Source organism: Cynara cardunculus, assembly GCF_001531365.2.
Source record: "Cynara cardunculus var. scolymus isolate 2C chromosome LG 2, CcrdV1, whole genome shotgun sequence".
Classification (NCBI taxonomy): domain Eukaryota; kingdom Viridiplantae; phylum Streptophyta; class Magnoliopsida; order Asterales; family Asteraceae; genus Cynara; species Cynara cardunculus.
The window spans coordinates 60,434,847-60,452,254 of NC_037529.1; the positions used below are offsets into that span (position 1 = coordinate 60,434,847).

Sequence of the window (17,408 nt, forward strand, 5' to 3'; positions counted from 1 at the left end):
AAAAACAGGCATATCCTGGAAGTTGCTCGCTCACTTATTTTCACCACCAACGTTCCATCTATTTTTGGGGTGATGCCATATTAATGACAACATACYTGATCAATCGGATGCCATCCACAACCGTTAATTTTGAGCACCTCATCAAACACTCGTGACCACGTATCCTCACATCAGGTTTTTGTCAAATATCCCTTTAAAAGTCTTTGGATGTACTGCCTTTGTTCACATTCCATCATAGCGTTGCAACAAATTCGACCCTAAGTCTCTAAAATGTATCCTTCTAGGCTACTCATGTAGCCACACAAAAAAATCTATAATTCCATGGATGTTACTTTTTCTGAAGATCAATCGTTCTACCCCAAATCCGATATTCAGGGGGATAAATCGTCAAATGAATATCAGATTTGGTCCAACACTAAACCAAATACCGAGCCAAACCCTAGCTCTTGCTTTCCAAACCCTAGCTCATTCGAAGCAAATACCGAACCAAACCCTAGCCCTTCTATAACACCGGCCAACACTGCCCAAACACCACCTTCAAATCAAGAATCGGAAAAGAGATGAGGGTATACTCCAGACGACTTAAAGAAGCAGAGACAAGCGCGCAACATTGCCATGAGTCCAATCCGAGTCAAAATCTTGAGACACAAAAAGGTATGAACTCTAATCCATGTGAAGATAGTATTTTCAGAAACCATGGATCCAATGGTTGGAGTTGAGTCTGATGAAATTCCAACGAATGATCTTGATGCTCCTATAGCCTTAAGAAAAGGAAAACGGTGGTCATGTACTGCTCACCCGATCGAGAAGTTTATGACACATAAAAGCTTATCAACTTGCTACAAAGCTTTTGCAGTTTCTTAAGTTTCCCAAGATTCAATACAGGTTCCGAGAAATGTAGAAGAGGCTCTCAACATCGGATTGGAAGACAGCAACTGAAGAGGAAATAAATGCTCTTGAGAAAAATAATACATGGGAGTACACAAACTTGCCTATGTGAAAGCAGATTGTTGGTTGTAAATGGGTTTTTACTGTGAAATATAATGCTGATGGAACAGTTAATCAATTCAGGGCAAGACTGGTGGCCAAAGGGTTCACATAATCCTATGGAGCTGATTATGGAGAAACGTTCGCACCGGTTGCTAAGCTGAACTTTACAAGAGTGTTGCTTTCACTGGCAGCAAACCTGGATTGGCCCTTGGATCAGTTGGATATAAAGAACGCCTTTCTAAATGGAGAATTAGAAGAGGTAGTATACGTGGATGTACAACCTGGCCTCCTCGACACAGAGGAGTCCTTTGGAAAGGTATGTAAGCTAAGTAAGTCACTCTATGGACTCAAACAGTCACTGAGGGCATGGTTTGAAAGACTCACTTGAGAATGAAGCAACAAGGGTTCATTCAATGTCAAACGGATCATACTATGTTTATTAAGAATTGTTCAACAGGGAAAAAAACCATTCTGATCGTCTATGTAGACGATATCATTATGACAGGTGATCACGTGGAAGAGCTTAAACACATAAGGGAGTGCTTGCAAAGGAATTTGAAGTTAAAGATCTGGGGATGCTCAAATACTTTCTGGGAATGGAGGTAACGAGATCACATAAGGGTATCTATGTGTCACAAAGGAGATATACAGTCGATCTTTTGAACGAAATTGGGATGTTGGGATGTAAACCAACCTCAACACCGAGGGATTCGCAAGGAAGACATCAATTGGAAGACGACAAGCTGATCGACAAAAGAAGCTATCAAAGATTGGTTGGAAAGCTGATTTATCTATCACACACTCGACTTGATATTAGCTTTACAGTAGGGATGGTCAGTAGATACATGAATAGACCAACCAAAGATCACCAAGAGGCTGTGTTTCGCATCCTTCAGTATTTGAAATAAAGCTCGGGAAATGGTTGTTCTTCGGCAAGACCACTAAGCGACATATAGAAATTTTCACAGATGCGGATTGGGGCTTATCAAGAGTGGATGGGAGATCTACTACAGGTTACTGCACGTACATTTGGGGAAACTTAGTCACGTGGAGAAGCAAAAAACAAGCAGTTGTTTACCGGAGCAGTGCCGAAGCTGATTTAGAGCTACGTGCTATGGAATTTGTGAAGGAATTTGGCTGAGAAGGATGTTAACAGAATTGAACGTAGTTCATGATGGTCCAATAATTCTAGACAACGACAACACAACAACTATTGAAATTGCCAGGAACCCAGTGCATCATGAGGGTACTAATCATGTGGAACTTGATCGACACTTTATCAAAGAGAAGCTAGAAAACGAGGAACTACTACTGAAGTATGTCCCATCCAAGCAACAAATATCATATATCCTTACAAAAGCATTGCCCAAATAGGGTTTTGAAGAGTTAAGGTCCAAACTGGGTATGGTTGACTTCCATAACCCAACTTGAGGGGGAGTGTGGAAATCCATCAAAAAGTTCTAGGAGATAAACGATGACTTTGTTTTATCTTTTACTTAGGAGAGTTTGTCAGTAATTTGAATTGTTTCTTTTCCCCCAAATAAAGGCAGTTAGTTAGTGGTATTTGGCAATAAATAGTGGCTGTTTCTGATTTTCTTAATTCATTCGATTAATAAGAGAAAAACTTATTCTCTCCTATTCATAATTATCTATAGAAACGTTGGCAAAGTAGTTTTAACCTGCAGTTATAGGGAGTAAAAGTCTTGATTGATCATTAGGAAATTCTAGTACTTACCATAGTCCATAAATAAGAAACCAATTTTTAGGAACCTACATTTATATGAGATAAACTTGGTAATTTGTGTGTTGTATATATGTGAATCACGATCACAATTAGGGATATATATAAGAGATACATTTACACTCTAGACCCTCTAATATAATTATGTATATATTTCACACTTAATTTTCTAATATTCCCGCGTAAGCTAAGGCCAGGGAGCGACCTGTAGCTTGGACCGTAATAGGAGAAACTGTTGTGAAGGTAGCGGCTTGGTGAACACGTTTGCAATATGATCATCTGTAGATATTAACTTAACTGAAAGCTTCCATTGCGCAACCATTTCTCGAACAAAGTGAGTCAACTTCTACATGCTTACGGGCATGAAAGACAGGGTTAGCTGAAAGATACGTAGCACCAAGATTATCACACCATAAGGTAGGAACCGACTTCATAGGATCCCGGAGTTCGCGCAGTAGTGTTTGGAGTCATGTGAGCTCAGCAACAGTATCGGCTAGAGCCTTGTATTCAGACTCTGTTGACGATCGAGAGAAAGTCCTTTGTTTTCATGCAGACCATGATACTAGGTTTGAACCAAGATAGATAGCATATCCCCCACTGGATCGGCGGTCGTTGGGGAAACCAGCCCAGTCAGCAACGAAGAAGCCACTCAGGGAGTTGTAAGAAGAATCAGTGTAGGCATGAAAGATTGTGCTTGAATCATGCATGATTCGTAAACCATAGTCAACAATGCCTGCAAGTAACGAAGAATTTGTTTGACTGCCATCCAATGATTTTCAGTAGGGGAGTGCATAAATTGGCAGATTTTGTTGACCGCTTCCAAACGAGACAATGTCACATACTGAAGGGCACCCACAATTTGGCGGTACTTGACCGGATCAGCAAACGTAGCACTATCACCAAGAGCAAGATTAACATTAGTGGTCATAGGAAATGAAGCCGGTTTAGCATTAGACAGGCCTGCGCGTTGCAAGAGTTCAATGATGTATTTCCGTTGTGATAGAATCATATCATGACCCTGACTGATAAATTAAATACCGAGAAAATAAGACAAGTGACCCATATCCTGAACAGCAAAGGATTGGCTAAGACGTACCATTTTGTCAATAGCCTCTGGGTTGTTTCCTGTCAAAAGAATGTCATCAACATAGACTAGCATGTACAAAATGGTGCCCCTGTGGAAGTAAATAAACAAGGAAGGGTTCGTTTTGGAGCCCTGAAAGCTAAGAGAATGAAGGACCCTAGAAAGTCGATGAAAACAAGCTCTAGGGCCTGGTTTAATCCATATAAGGATTCGTGAAGTAGGCAAATATGATCGTGTTTGTCCCGGTCAACAAACCTGGGTGGCTATTGCAAATAAACTGTCTCGTTGAGATCACCATGTAGGAAGGCATTTTGCACATCAAGTTGCCTTAGGGACCAAATCTGTGTTGCGGCCAGAGATAGAACAACACGTATGGTGGTCGATTTGACCACGAGACTGAATGTCTCATGATAATCAATGCCTGGTTGCTGCCGAAACCCTTTGGCTACAAGTTGTGCCTTGTAATGTATTGCCCCTTTTTAATTTGTATACCCACTTGCAATCAACTACGTTGGAATTTGGAATGTGTGGTACTAGTGCCCACGTACCATTCCGCATCAGCGCCGAATACTCGTCAGCCATGGCAGTATGCCACTGAGGGTACCTGTTAGCAATAATAAAGGTGGTCGGTTCGGTGTCAAATGAAGGATGATGGGTATGGTATGAGGAGGCATTGTAAGGTTTGGTATGTTTGGGATTGGGGCGTAGGTTGGGTGGTCGAGTACGGGTGGGTTGTTCGGTGGTAGAGGAGGGAGGTAGGGGTAGGGGTAGGGGTAGGGGTAGGGGTAGGCTGAGGTGGTGGTTCGGTGACTTTGGAACAGCGGTGATAGGTGTGAATAAGGGGTGGTTGGTCCGTGGGGTGGTCATTAGGAAGGGTGGTGGTAGGTGTCATTTCTTGTGGGACAGATTGCACAGTAGGTATCGTTGAAGGTGTCGGTTCTGGTGAAGCAGAATGTGCATTAGGTCCTGTGGAGGATGAATAGGTTGGTGGTAGGTCAGATTTGGGATATGTGGAGACGTAAGGATTTGGAGTAGTTGGAGTAGGAGTGGGTGTAGGAGTGGGTGTAGGAGATGTTTGGAAAGGAAAGGATTGTTCATTAAATCGAACATGACAGGACACGTGAAGACGATCAGTCGTAACACCAATAACCATGATGAGCGGTGCTATAACCAAGGAACACACAAGGTGTAGAGCGGAAGTCCATTTTGTGTTTATTGTATGGACGGAGATGAGGGTAGCATTGGCATCTAAAAACCCGAAGAAAGGAAAAATCGGGTTTGTGCTTGAACACATGCTCAAAGGGTGAGGTGTTTGAGTTGGTTCCGGATGGCATTCGATTAATAAGATAGACTGCAGTGTCAAAAGCAAAATGCCAAAACCGTTGTGGAATATGGGATTGAGCAAGTAAAGTAAGACCGGTTTCAACAACATGTCGATGTCGTTTAACAAAGCCATTTTGTTCGCTTGTAGTTGTATGTGGACATGAGAGGCGATGGGTGATGCCGAGAGGAGAGAAGAATTGGGAGAGATTCCGAAACTCGCCTCCCCAGTCGGTATGGACAAATTTCAGTTTGGTTTGAAAATGCCTTTTAACCATCGCAAGGAATCATTTAAAAGTGGCATAAACATAAGATTTTAGCTTTAATGGAAAAATCCACATAAATCTGGAGTAATGATCAACACGCGGTAGAAAATAAATGTGATCATCAAAAGAAGGAACAAGAGCGGGGTCCCCATACATCACAAAAAACTAAATCCAAAATGTGCAAACTTTTATAAGTAGAGGGTGACAAATGAAGTTTAGACGATTTGCCAATAGAACATGAATCACAAAAAGTACTAGCACACTTATTTTGTAAAGGTAAATTATATTTAGACAACATGGACTTCAAAAGCTATGGATGTGGATGTCCAAGTCTTTGGTGCCATGTGGTGGAAGAGGCATGTGCGGTAGAAAATGACATTTTCTGAACAGGTTGAGGCTTGAGGGGGACGGAAGGAGTAGAGACCACCGTTACTTGGACTCGTGAGGAGGATAGTGTGTGTAAACTTGTCCTTCACAACAAAGAAAGTAGAGTGAAATTCAAAATACACATGATTATCAAAACAGAATTTTTGAACATAAAGTAAGTTTTGTTTTATGTCAGGTACGCGTAGTATGTTTTTAAGGGAAAAGGTTTTGTTTTGTGAATAAAGTTGTGAGGAACCAATGTATAGAATGGGTAAACCCTTACCATTGCCAACGTGAAGGTTGTCCTCACCGTAGTAGGCCTCAGAGTTATCGAAGCTAGATAGGTCCGGTGCAACATGATGGTTAAAGCCAGTATCCGGAAGCCAAGCTTGTGACTGGTAATATGTAAAGTTGGCAGAAGGTGGCTGTCTCGTCCTCATAGGAGCAGGGTCACGATTATGGCAATGAGACGAGATATGACCAATCCCACACCTGTTGCATGTGCCAAAAACAGTGTTTTGATTAGAAGCCCAACTAAATTAATTACGGTTACCTCCTTCTTGACTTCTGTTGTTGTAGTTTTCTCGTCCACGGCCACGGTTATTCCCAGATCTGTTGGTGTAAAAAGCCTATGCAGGCTGTGAATTAACAGGCTGAACTTGAAGATCAAGTTGTGATAGAGTCTGCTGAATAGCTTGAAGTTGATCCGGTTGAGGATTTGACAAGGAGGCACGAGGAACCGCTGAGTTGCGGTTGTTCGTGACAGTCGTGAATGCTTGAGGCGGAGAGATGTCAGTTGCAGATTTCTTGATCATGTAGTCATGGTCTGATAGCAGGCCATGAAGTTCTGCAAAGGCAGTTGGGAATTGGCGACCAAGGAGTGTTGACTTCAACCCGTTGTATTCTTCTCTGAGACCCGAGATAACCAGCATCATCAAATCTTTTTCTTTCATTGGTTCGCCTATATTGGCGAGAGCATCAACATATTCCTGAGCGCTGATCAGGTATGCAGAGGAGGTTTCATCTCTAGTTAAGAAGCTGAGTTTTTAAGGTGTATTCCTAGATGATGTCTGAGGAGCGTAAGCACGTTCAAGAGACAACTAAAGATCACGGGAGGTAAGTCCTTGAACGTGTTGGAACGACGCCTCAGAAATTGTAGAAATAATCAACATCCGTACGTGTGCATCATTGGAAACCCATGCTGTGTAGTTAGGATTTGGTTGTGGTGGCGGCACTGTGGTGCCGTCGACACCTTTTCCAGATGATGATGATGATGAGATAGTCATCGGTGGACAGGGAATGGTGCCATCTACATAGCCGAACAGGTTGTTTGTAACAAGGAACGGTTGAACCATTGCCTTCCAATGGCCATAGTTGTTTGTTGATAAAGTGAAGCCAAACTTGGAGTTATGGGTGGTTTTCTCGGTTTGGAGTGAAAGCTGCAACAATTGTCATTGATAGACAGAAAGGCGCGGCAACCGTAGGGTTACAGGAAGATGGATGCGGTAGCTTTAGGGTTTCCTTGTGATGGCGGAGGATGTCTAGGGCAGGCTCTGATACCAAGATAAACTTGGTAATTTGTGTGTTGTATATATGTGAATCACGATTGCAATCAGGGATATATATATAAGAGATACATTTATACTCTAGACCCTCTAATATAATTATGTATATATATCGCACTTAATTGTCTAATAATATGAAACATTATAATTCCATTTCTCATACATTTCATTTCAACTTTTTGTTGCTCTGAATTGTCTTTTCAAATTTCAAAATGTCAAGAAGACACTTGCTGACTGATAATAGGTTATTTCCTATTGTACATAATTTTCAATTATATTTTATTTACATCTGCATTGCTACATTGAGTTTGCACACACATATATATATAATTATATATATATATATATATTTATACATGGTCGTGATGTGTTGCAGGCTTCAGATTCTGATGTTGAGGTGTTTGAGTTATTTGATCCATCATCATCCAATGTAATGGTTGGCAAAATATCTGTTTCATGTTCTATCGAGGTGAGCTCTCATTTTCATTCCATTAGTGGTTGGTTACATGCAGTCTCATCTGTGTGTAACATTTAACTTCTCCATTTGCAGGACCCAATTGAAACAGAGAAAAGTTTTGCAAGGCGAATCTTGTCTATAGTTGTACGTCTGGGATCATCTTTTATCCTCTTGCTAATCAATTTTTGCTCTAACTGTTTAGTTAGTAATGCCGTTTAAAACATATTTTCGTATTCTATCAGCTCCCAGCTTTTAGATTTATGTAGGAATAAATGAACATTATGGGAATGATCAGGTTAGATCTCCTCTATTGGCTATTGGCATGGAAGTACAAGACGGATTCCTTGTTGATGTTAAAAAATGGAAGCCATTTACATTTTCCATGATGGTACACGACAGTATGCTTAAGGGCCTTTAAGCAATAGCTATGAACTTGACCTTTCAATGTTGGCCATGACCTCAGTCTGGCATACTTGTTCTCTTTTAGAGGTAGTTTTGTGTGATTTTGACTTGATATGTGATTATATGTTTTGATATGTGGTAATTAAGGTTTGGGTTTTATGGTCAAAAGGTTTATCAATTATGAAGACCAAACATAGCTCATATTCCTTGTACCTTGAAAGGGTAGAATTAAATATTCAGAACAAGATATTATTACTACTTGGCAACACTTCACACATGATGCATTGATTAACTCTTTAATTTTAAGTGGATAAGGTATTGCAGTTCATATTGATTGTGTTGTGGTGGAAAAGTGGTTCGTATTGAGTATCTTGCAATCTTGATATCATACACATGTTGCCTTGATAGGTTGCATTTCCAAATACATCTTTACTTCTCTTGTTATGCTACATGATAATAAATTAACAGTATGTTGCTATCTGCTCGTTTATCCTGTTTTGCATACGTGTGTGGAATATATTGATGAAATTAAATAAACAGCATTTGATATTTCTTGTACAACAGAAATTTTGAAGTAAAGAATGCATTTTTGATTATCATAAGAAAGATAAATCTTTGTTTCTTGACGAGTAATTGCACCTGCACATCTTGCTCCATGTATTGCTTGATGTAAAACTGGAAATTTATGATGCAAAGTGAGTGCAGACCTTATTCTTGAAGGTTTATATTATGTGCCAATATGGATTGTGTATCTTATCTTTCGTCTATCACTCCTCTCTTGTGCATATATCTAACAATTTTGTTCCCAGCAACTTCTTAATACTTGTGACTTTGCGTTTATGCAGGATTATAATGGTGATGGAAAATTGTCTTTCTCTGAGTTCTCAGAACTAATAAATGCATTTGGTAATCAACTTGCAGCAAGAAAGGTTCAGTTTGAACTAATAATCTTTGTCCATTTGTGATCAACCAATAAATTGTATTCCAGATATAGATTTCCCCTCACATATTGACTTGAGTTCACAACTCTGTTAAATTGTATGACTTCACATTTTCACATAATTTTACTAAAGACAGTGTTTTGCTTTGGCTTCATTGTTAACTGTGAATAAGGAGTTTTCCAGTAGTTCAAGAAAGTATGACATAGACATGTATGATTAACATTTTCTACATTTTAATTCCTTTTCCAAATAACGGTGTGAAACTCAAAAGCCATTTCACAAACCAGAGCATAACAGAAGTTCCTCAATTGCCTACTTAGTTTATGTATGGTCATTGTTGTTTGCCTTGTAAGGCAAATAACAAATTAGTTAATTATGCATTTAAATTATATGTAGGCATTAAAAACACGTATAAACAATTAGAGATGTGTGCCTGTCATGTCATAGGGAGAGTGTGTTCATAAGTGGATCTTGCATGTAGAAAGAGAAAGAGGAAGGTAAAAGGTGAAGAGGAAAAACAAGTGAACACAATGCTAATGGTGTGAGGAAATAAATAGAAGAAATTCTCCATCACCAATCCTTTACATTTGCATGTCGAACCAACATGAGTCCAGTTATGATTGTTTCAAATGTACTTCCTATCTCTTATATATTATTGCAATACTTGTATTTGCAATGTGGAAGAGATTCTCACCCTGCAAATTAACTCGGCCAAATATATGTTGAAATAATTTTGAGCTTGCTTTGTTGGTAAATAACCTACACATTCTGTGCTAGAAAGAGGAGCTCTTTAAGGCAGCTGATGTAAATGGAGATGGTGTTGTTAGCATGGACGAGTTGGCTACACTTCTCGCCGTACAACAAGAAAGGTATGTCCACATGATATCATGTTGCTGTATACTATTTTTGGTGTCTCACAACACTACAGACTTTACTTCCTGCTTTACAACACTACAGACTTTACTTCCTGCTTTACAACACTACAGACTTTACTTCCTGCTCTTGTGTGATTGTCCTTGGGTAATCTTGATTGATGTGACTTATGTTATCTCGTGGTCTGCTCGTATATCTGGTTGCTGTGTAAACCCATAATTTTTTGTTCTATATTAGGTGTTGTTCCTGATTACATGTATACCATCACACTTATTATCTGCACTGTGTATGTTTTGAGGGGGTTGATGACCACGTCTTTGAGGGGGTTGACAGGGAAACAGCAGAGGGCTCATCTGACTTTGCAACGCCAGAAGATGACGGTTCAGAGTGATGACCGCTCTGATACCATGAATAACCTTCTCGTAAATTTGACATATACAAGAAGGGTTGATATAGTTAACATTTACAAAATCTATTCCCAAAATAAGAGGAAATAAATAAGCATAAAATGCATCCCTATCTTTCTACCGAATTAAACACATAATATGTTTGAATGAGATCATAGTTTTGTTTTTTTAAATTTTTCTTGCATCGACTTTAAGGTTCTAAATGGTATCAGGCGTGGTGTGACGGCGAGGTTAAGTCTCAAGCGCTAGAGACCACAGCGAGGCGATGTTTTGCATGGCATGGCTTAAGGTGGCATGTCTTTATATCATATAATTTGATATATATATGTGTGTGTGTTTTCTTATATTACTCAATAATATTAAACACTTCAAATTCATATAAAAAGAAGAAAAATATTAGATTTATATCATATATATATGAAGAGCGTATACAAAAAAAATATTATATCGAGCTCGAAACAAAAAAAGTTCTACCAATAGTAAAAAGTAAAAAAAATGTTCGACCAGTGGTGAAAAGAAGGCAAACTTCAAAAATGAAATAATAAGAAAGTCAAACAAAGTCAAATACGCCTTGAGACGCCATGGTGCGACTTCGCCTTGCACAACCTCAATGGGGGTTAACGTGGCGTCGGAGACTCATCTTAATGCCATGGTGTGCCATTTAGAACCCTGGTTCACTTTATCCATAATTTCTGTTGTAATCATGGTATTAATAATGTCTGGTCAAGGATATACAGTGTACAAATAAAAATTTCCAACTTTATGGTGATTGTGATTGATATGGATGCGGGAAAAACATGAGAGATGCCTGTAATCAGAGTGCAAAAATTAATTCTACAATTTTGCACATCTGAAAAATCCAATGTGTTGTCCCAAGTTCTAAAATACGGTTGATGTTACATGATACTGTTATAGTTTACATGTTCTGAGGCTCTTTTCTGTTTTTATTGTTCCTTTCTTGCAGGGAGCCACTTATAAATTGTTGCCCTGTTTGTGGGGAGCTTCTGGAAATTTCTGATAAGCTGAATTCAATGATTCACATGTCACTCTGTTTCGATGAGGGCACTGGAAACCAGGTTATGACTGGAGGCTTCTTAACTGATAAACAAGCCTCCTATGGGTGAGGTTTCTTACAACAAAATTCATTGTTTTTTATAAATAGTTATTTTTATTATGACAGTTAATTTCAACACTTAGTCCCGTATCAATGTTTTTTGCTTTGAAGGTGGATGTTCAAATTATCTGAATGGGCCCATGTGTCAACCTATGATGTAGGCTTGAACTCTGGTTCAAGTGCTTCACATATTGTGGTATGCTCTCTCTCCCCCTCTCCCTCTCAAAGTTGGTACACCAAGTTTTTGGAGACTTGTGTTTGTATGTTGAAAATGGTGGAGACTTCACCTCTGTTCTTTACTATTACCTTTTCTTCTCACCCATTATTTTGAACAATGTGCAGTCACACTTGATAATAATCTGCTTTTATGTTTTTTTTTTCCAAACTATAGTTGCAGGTTGTTTACCTAATCTAGGGAAGGGGTTCACCACCATGCCTAATATTTTTAATTAAAAACTTGAATTGCTATCTCAAAGCATATCATATAAACTCAAACCATATTGCCTCTTTTATTAAATTACAAAATCAAAGCTTTAAAGCTATAAAACGGAGTCATCTGTTGCGGTTTCTTCAGCCTCTTCTCCCCACTTAAGTTGAGTTTTCTTTTTGTTCAAGGATAATGTGCACCATATAACTCTATCACAACTTAAGCTTGATTTTGCTACTTAACACGTGTTAAACTCTTATGGAGATCCCTAATATCTATTTTATATCTCTTTAAGGCTGATTACATAAATATATATACAAAATAGGAACCTATTTGAGGAAAACATGTCGACACAAACATGATAGGTAAACCCTAATATACTATATTCAACACTTCTCAAGCTAGAATGAAAATGTTAAATCATATCCAACTTGTTACAAATAAAATCTATTTTTGCTTTTCGTAATGGCTTTATGAGAATGTCTGCAAACTAGTATTTGGTCAAAATGTGTACCGATTGGATTGATGGAGGATTTGTGTTCCTACAATATGGTCTATGATCAAATGATAATCAACTTAAATATGTTTGGTCCTCTCATGTATTACTTGATTTTTGGCTATATGAATAGTTGATTAGTGATCAAATACTGTCTCATCAAAGTTGTTTGTGACCATTCCAAGATCTCTTAGAAGTTTCCCTATCTACATCATTTCGCATGAGACATTTGCCATGACCCTATAATCTCACTCAAAACTTGATCACTAGAAAATATGTTGTTTCTCGCTTTTCCAAGAAACTAGATTCCATTCAACAAACACACAGTACCTGTACCAAATATCTTGCAATCTTCTTTGGTGAATAAGATATCCTAAGCTTGGTGTGACTTTGAGATACCTCAAAACGCTAAGTGTTGTATCTTAGTGAGTTGTATAAGGAGCGAACATGAAACAACTCAAGACACTAATCATAAATGATATATTTGGTTGAAAAAATGTCAAAGTTGCAATCGACATACCTTTGAGGCCTCTGTCTCAATAACAAACCCATGTGGTTGTTTCAACTTTCATGTACACCTCCTCAAGAATGCCATGTACAAAGGAACTTTTTGGCATCTATTAGATCAGGCAACCAATAATGAACGACAACTAAGGCTATACATATGTGAACGACTAATATCGTAGCCACTAGAGAGAAGGTGTCTTTATAGTCAACCTGATAGGTTGAGAACAATCCTTTGCAACTAAATGGGCTTTCAACTGATGTGATGAATTATCAGGATTAAGTTCTACTATGAATACTCAATCACAATCTACTTTGCTCTTTCCATGAAGTTGTACCAAACCCCAATTGTGATTCTTATGTTTGGCATCAATCTCTTCCTACGTTGCTTAAACTATCTGGGAAAAATATGATATCAATGGCTGTTGTGTAGGCACCTGACTTTAATAAGATGTTAGAGCAGGCAAGATAATCATGGATGGGATATTGAGTACAAGTTTGTGTGCTCTGTCTTTTACGAAGGCGATTGAAATATCGAGGAGAGGAGCACTAGTAGGTCATAAAGCTTTGTAGGTGGTTAGAGATGTATCGAGTACTAGGCTAGTATGTGACAACCTGTGGTGGTATGTGTGTCTTAGGTGGTGGAATGGGAGACTTACCAAAATCATGATGCATATGTAAGGTCTCTTGGGTCTCGTGCACTTGTCTTCAGTGTTTTTAACTTGCACATTTATGAATCGAGTATTGGTCAATACTGTTGGCATGAAAACCTGTCGTGCACTTAATGGAATGCTTAAGAGCGAAGTATCATCACTTCACAAGAATCAGAATTGGATTTATGACTCAAAAGGAGTGTTGGTAGTTTTGACAAGAAAAGAACTCGACTCATTCAATGTGACATTAGTGTAGGTAAAATATCTATGAAGGGTTGGACTATACCTACAAAAGCCTTTTTGGAATTTGGACATGGAATACCCAGGGAACAGACACTTGATGCAAATTTATTATGTCTTAAGGCGATGATTATGAACATAAAATACACATCCAAATATTTTAGGAGTAGGAAGAAAATAAGTACCCTTTGGAAAGAGTATGGAGAAATGTCTTCCCCCGAAGGACAAAACCACATCAACCTAAAAACGTTTGTGGTAATAATCATAGTGCAAGTCATATCCAACAAATGTCGGTTCTCTTGCTCGAGAATCAGGGGCAGACCCACTTGATAGCATATAGTGGCACGGGCCACCGCTTCATGGCTTCGTCATAGTGAAAAAAAAATTCTTTCCTGAAGGTGCTACCATGTCATTTCATCAAGTGCCCCTTGTATTTCTTCAAACTGGAATAATGACAGGAATTTGTTGGTTTGTGTGGTTGTTTCTTCGTTCCAGGTGCGGGTTCGAATCCTGTATGTACCAATTTTCTAAGTTTTATAGCTTTTAATTTCAGATTTATTATGTTCATGAACTCGGAATCTTGCTGTTGCAAGGCAAGGAAACAACCAACACACCAGTATTAATTTTGTAAATTTCTGGGTCCATCTCAGTCAACAATGTCATTTTGCTGGGATGTATAGGCATACGATGATTCATGTATAATACCATGCATAGATAAGTGACATATGAAGTCGGAAGAGATATCATTTTGCATTAATAGATTGAAGTAATGGAAACATCAAATTGGGTTTTGACATAAGCATAGAAATTGCAAAAGATGGAAAAAATTTAATTTTGTGACTTGGGCCAAAAACCAATGTTGCAAGAGCAAAGTTAGCAAATGTAACAAAATAAATAAAACCACTAGCATAAATAACATGACAAGGTCCCCATCTAAGCAGTTAACAAAGTCATTTGTGGAAATGGTGGTCAGGATCGTGATTTGAAATCGCGGTTTTTGCAATGGTAAAGCCGGCGTATAGCGATAAAAGTTGGTTTATATAAATGATAGAAATATTTAATATATAAAAGGAACTTGACAAAGAACATATGGTAGAATGGAAACAAAGTGGCGTCGAAAATCCAACCATTAGCAAAAAACACATGCAATAGAACGGAAACAAAGTTGCTTACTGCCCATCGATGTTTATTGCAAAAATTTAAAGAACATACCCGTGGTTTCTTACTGCCCACCATTATTTATTTCAACAATTTAAAGAGCATCCACGTAGTGACATAGGTCAATAGCTAACACTAACCAAAGTAGTGTCCAACCATTAACACTGCTTGCAGAAAAGACTGAGACACTGAGTTCAAATAAGTCTCAAATGGGAGCAGAGAAGATGATTTGATAAAGAACTTAGGTACTTAAGTGATGAACACGAGTATAAACAAAGTCATGAAGGTAATTTGATGAACAAACAAGGTCGAGCACATGGAAGCAGGTCGGTAAGTGAATAGTGGTAAACAGCGCTGCTACTTTGGGTTCAATTGCCGTCAAATAGCGTTAAATAGTGCCGCTATTTGTGGTACCACTATTATGCCCACTATTTGTCCACCTATGTTTCTCTAACCTCCGCGAACCTCTATAGTACTGCCAGAGTGTCGCAATTGACTGCCCTGGTCTCCATACATTCGAGTGGATCAACTTAAATAAAAAGGTGACTCGATTAGACTCTTTAGGGGGATACAGGCAAGATGCATGTTTACCTAACTGATGTGACTCAAGCTAACTCATGAACAAAAAAAGATCTGGCCTTAACTGTTCCTAAACAATCAATGAAGTGTGGGCTAGCCAACAGTAAGCCTCCCTAATAGGAATCATAAAGATGTGCTGCTGAAGATCGCGAGATAGACAAGCGGTAAAGACCTTGAGATCAAAAATCTGTGTCAATCAACTAGTTCGTTCCCAATTTCGGAACGACACAATCAATGTATGGGAAAAAGGGTCACCGAACACTTGTGTTTTCTAGTAAATTGACTAAAAGATATGAGACTATCTGGAAAAGTAGGGAAATAAAACAAATGATGAACTTAGGTTTGACAAGTTCTGAGTGGATCTTATGCCTATAGTTTAACACATTGATCCATTAGCAAGTCTAAATGGATTACGGGATATATTGGTTTTAAGATTGGATATAAGATCATTGTTCCCATTCATATAATCATTGGCCCCTAAATAAATAATCCAGGATGATGAACATGCAGAAAAGCAAATGTTATGCTTACTTGTGTTAGACTAAGTCAACTAGTCTAGTTTATATTATTAATATTGTCTAGGGTCCAAAGTGTAATTAGTTTTACCTATATAAGGTGTATCAGATTATTATTATTTTTCAATCAATACAATCAATATCAAGTTTTATATGGTATCAGAGCCTAACCCTAACAATACAATTAATACCGTGCCCTGATCAGAAAATCACCAACGAATCAGCAACCACCGACAATCCAAGCTACATTCCGTGGATCTCAAACGATGCCCACATTCGGATGCTTATCATCTCTACTGTGTCCGAAGATTCTTATCAACACATTCAGGGAAAAACATCACGTGATGTATGGTTATCTCTTGAAAGAGCTTATGCCCCTGTTACAGCCTCTCATGAATTTACTCTCAAAACTCAATTGCTTAGAATCACCATGAAGGGTGATGAAAAACCGGCTGATTACCTAAGCAGGGTTCACGAATATGCCACTGCTCTAGCAAACATTGGAGAACCAATGAAGGACAAAGACCTAGTAATGCTAACTATCGCAGGGCTTCGAGAGGAATACAATGTCATTAAAGGCAATATACTGACCCGTTTACCTYCTGTTCGCTTCAATGAACTGCATGGTCTTTTGTGTGATCATGACTATGTTTTTACAAAGAACTTAACTCCACAAGCTTTCCTGGCCAACACTGCTCCAATACCCCAGCCACTAACGGCTGCTGCATCTTCGATTCAACAACCGAATCTCGATCAACTTCAACAACAACTCCAAAGCATTCAACTTGTGGCTTCTCAACTTGGTTATCAATTAAACCCCCTTCCCACCCCACGGGATCAAGCATATTATGGTTCTCGGTCCTTCAACAATAACCGAGGTGGTCGAGGATCTCGTGGTTCTTCTCGTGGTTCTTCTCGTGGCAACTCACGTAGTGGTTTCAATAATCGCCCTCGGGATAGCAATGGCTCCAGACAGTTTTCTTGGGCTTCAACCCACAACACAGTCTATGGCCATTGCAACAGGTGTGGCATAGGTCATCTACCGTCTCAGTGCCCAAATCAGCCGAACCAGTCTCATCCTACACCACAGGCCAATTTTACATCACACTCAGAGGCTGGCTTATCTTCTGGTCCTACTTGGAAACCAGATACTGGTGCAACTCATCATGCCACACCAGACCTATCTAGCATGGATAACTCAGAGGCCTACTACGGTAACGATTCTTTACTTGTTGGTAACAGTAATTCTGTACCCATTTTTCACATTGGTTCATCCAAAATATACTCACCAAACAAAACCTTTACCCTAA

The 17,408-nt window shown here is 38.9% G+C and overlaps 1 protein-coding gene across 1 annotated transcript in view; it reads left to right on the forward strand.

The window, feature by feature from the left end:
* LOC112506482 (phosphatidylserine decarboxylase proenzyme 2-like) overlaps positions 1-17,408 on the forward strand; it is a 43,059-nt gene that overhangs the window by 14,192 nt on the left and 11,459 nt on the right. The window contains exons 6-11 of the mRNA XM_025110565.1: positions 7,709-7,801; positions 7,883-7,933; positions 9,037-9,120; positions 9,910-10,001; positions 11,377-11,532; positions 11,638-11,722. Coding sequence (XP_024966333.1) covers positions 7,709-7,801; positions 7,883-7,933; positions 9,037-9,120; positions 9,910-10,001; positions 11,377-11,532; positions 11,638-11,722 — 561 coding nt within the window. The remainder of the gene's footprint in view (positions 1-7,708; positions 7,802-7,882; positions 7,934-9,036; positions 9,121-9,909; positions 10,002-11,376; positions 11,533-11,637; positions 11,723-17,408) is intronic.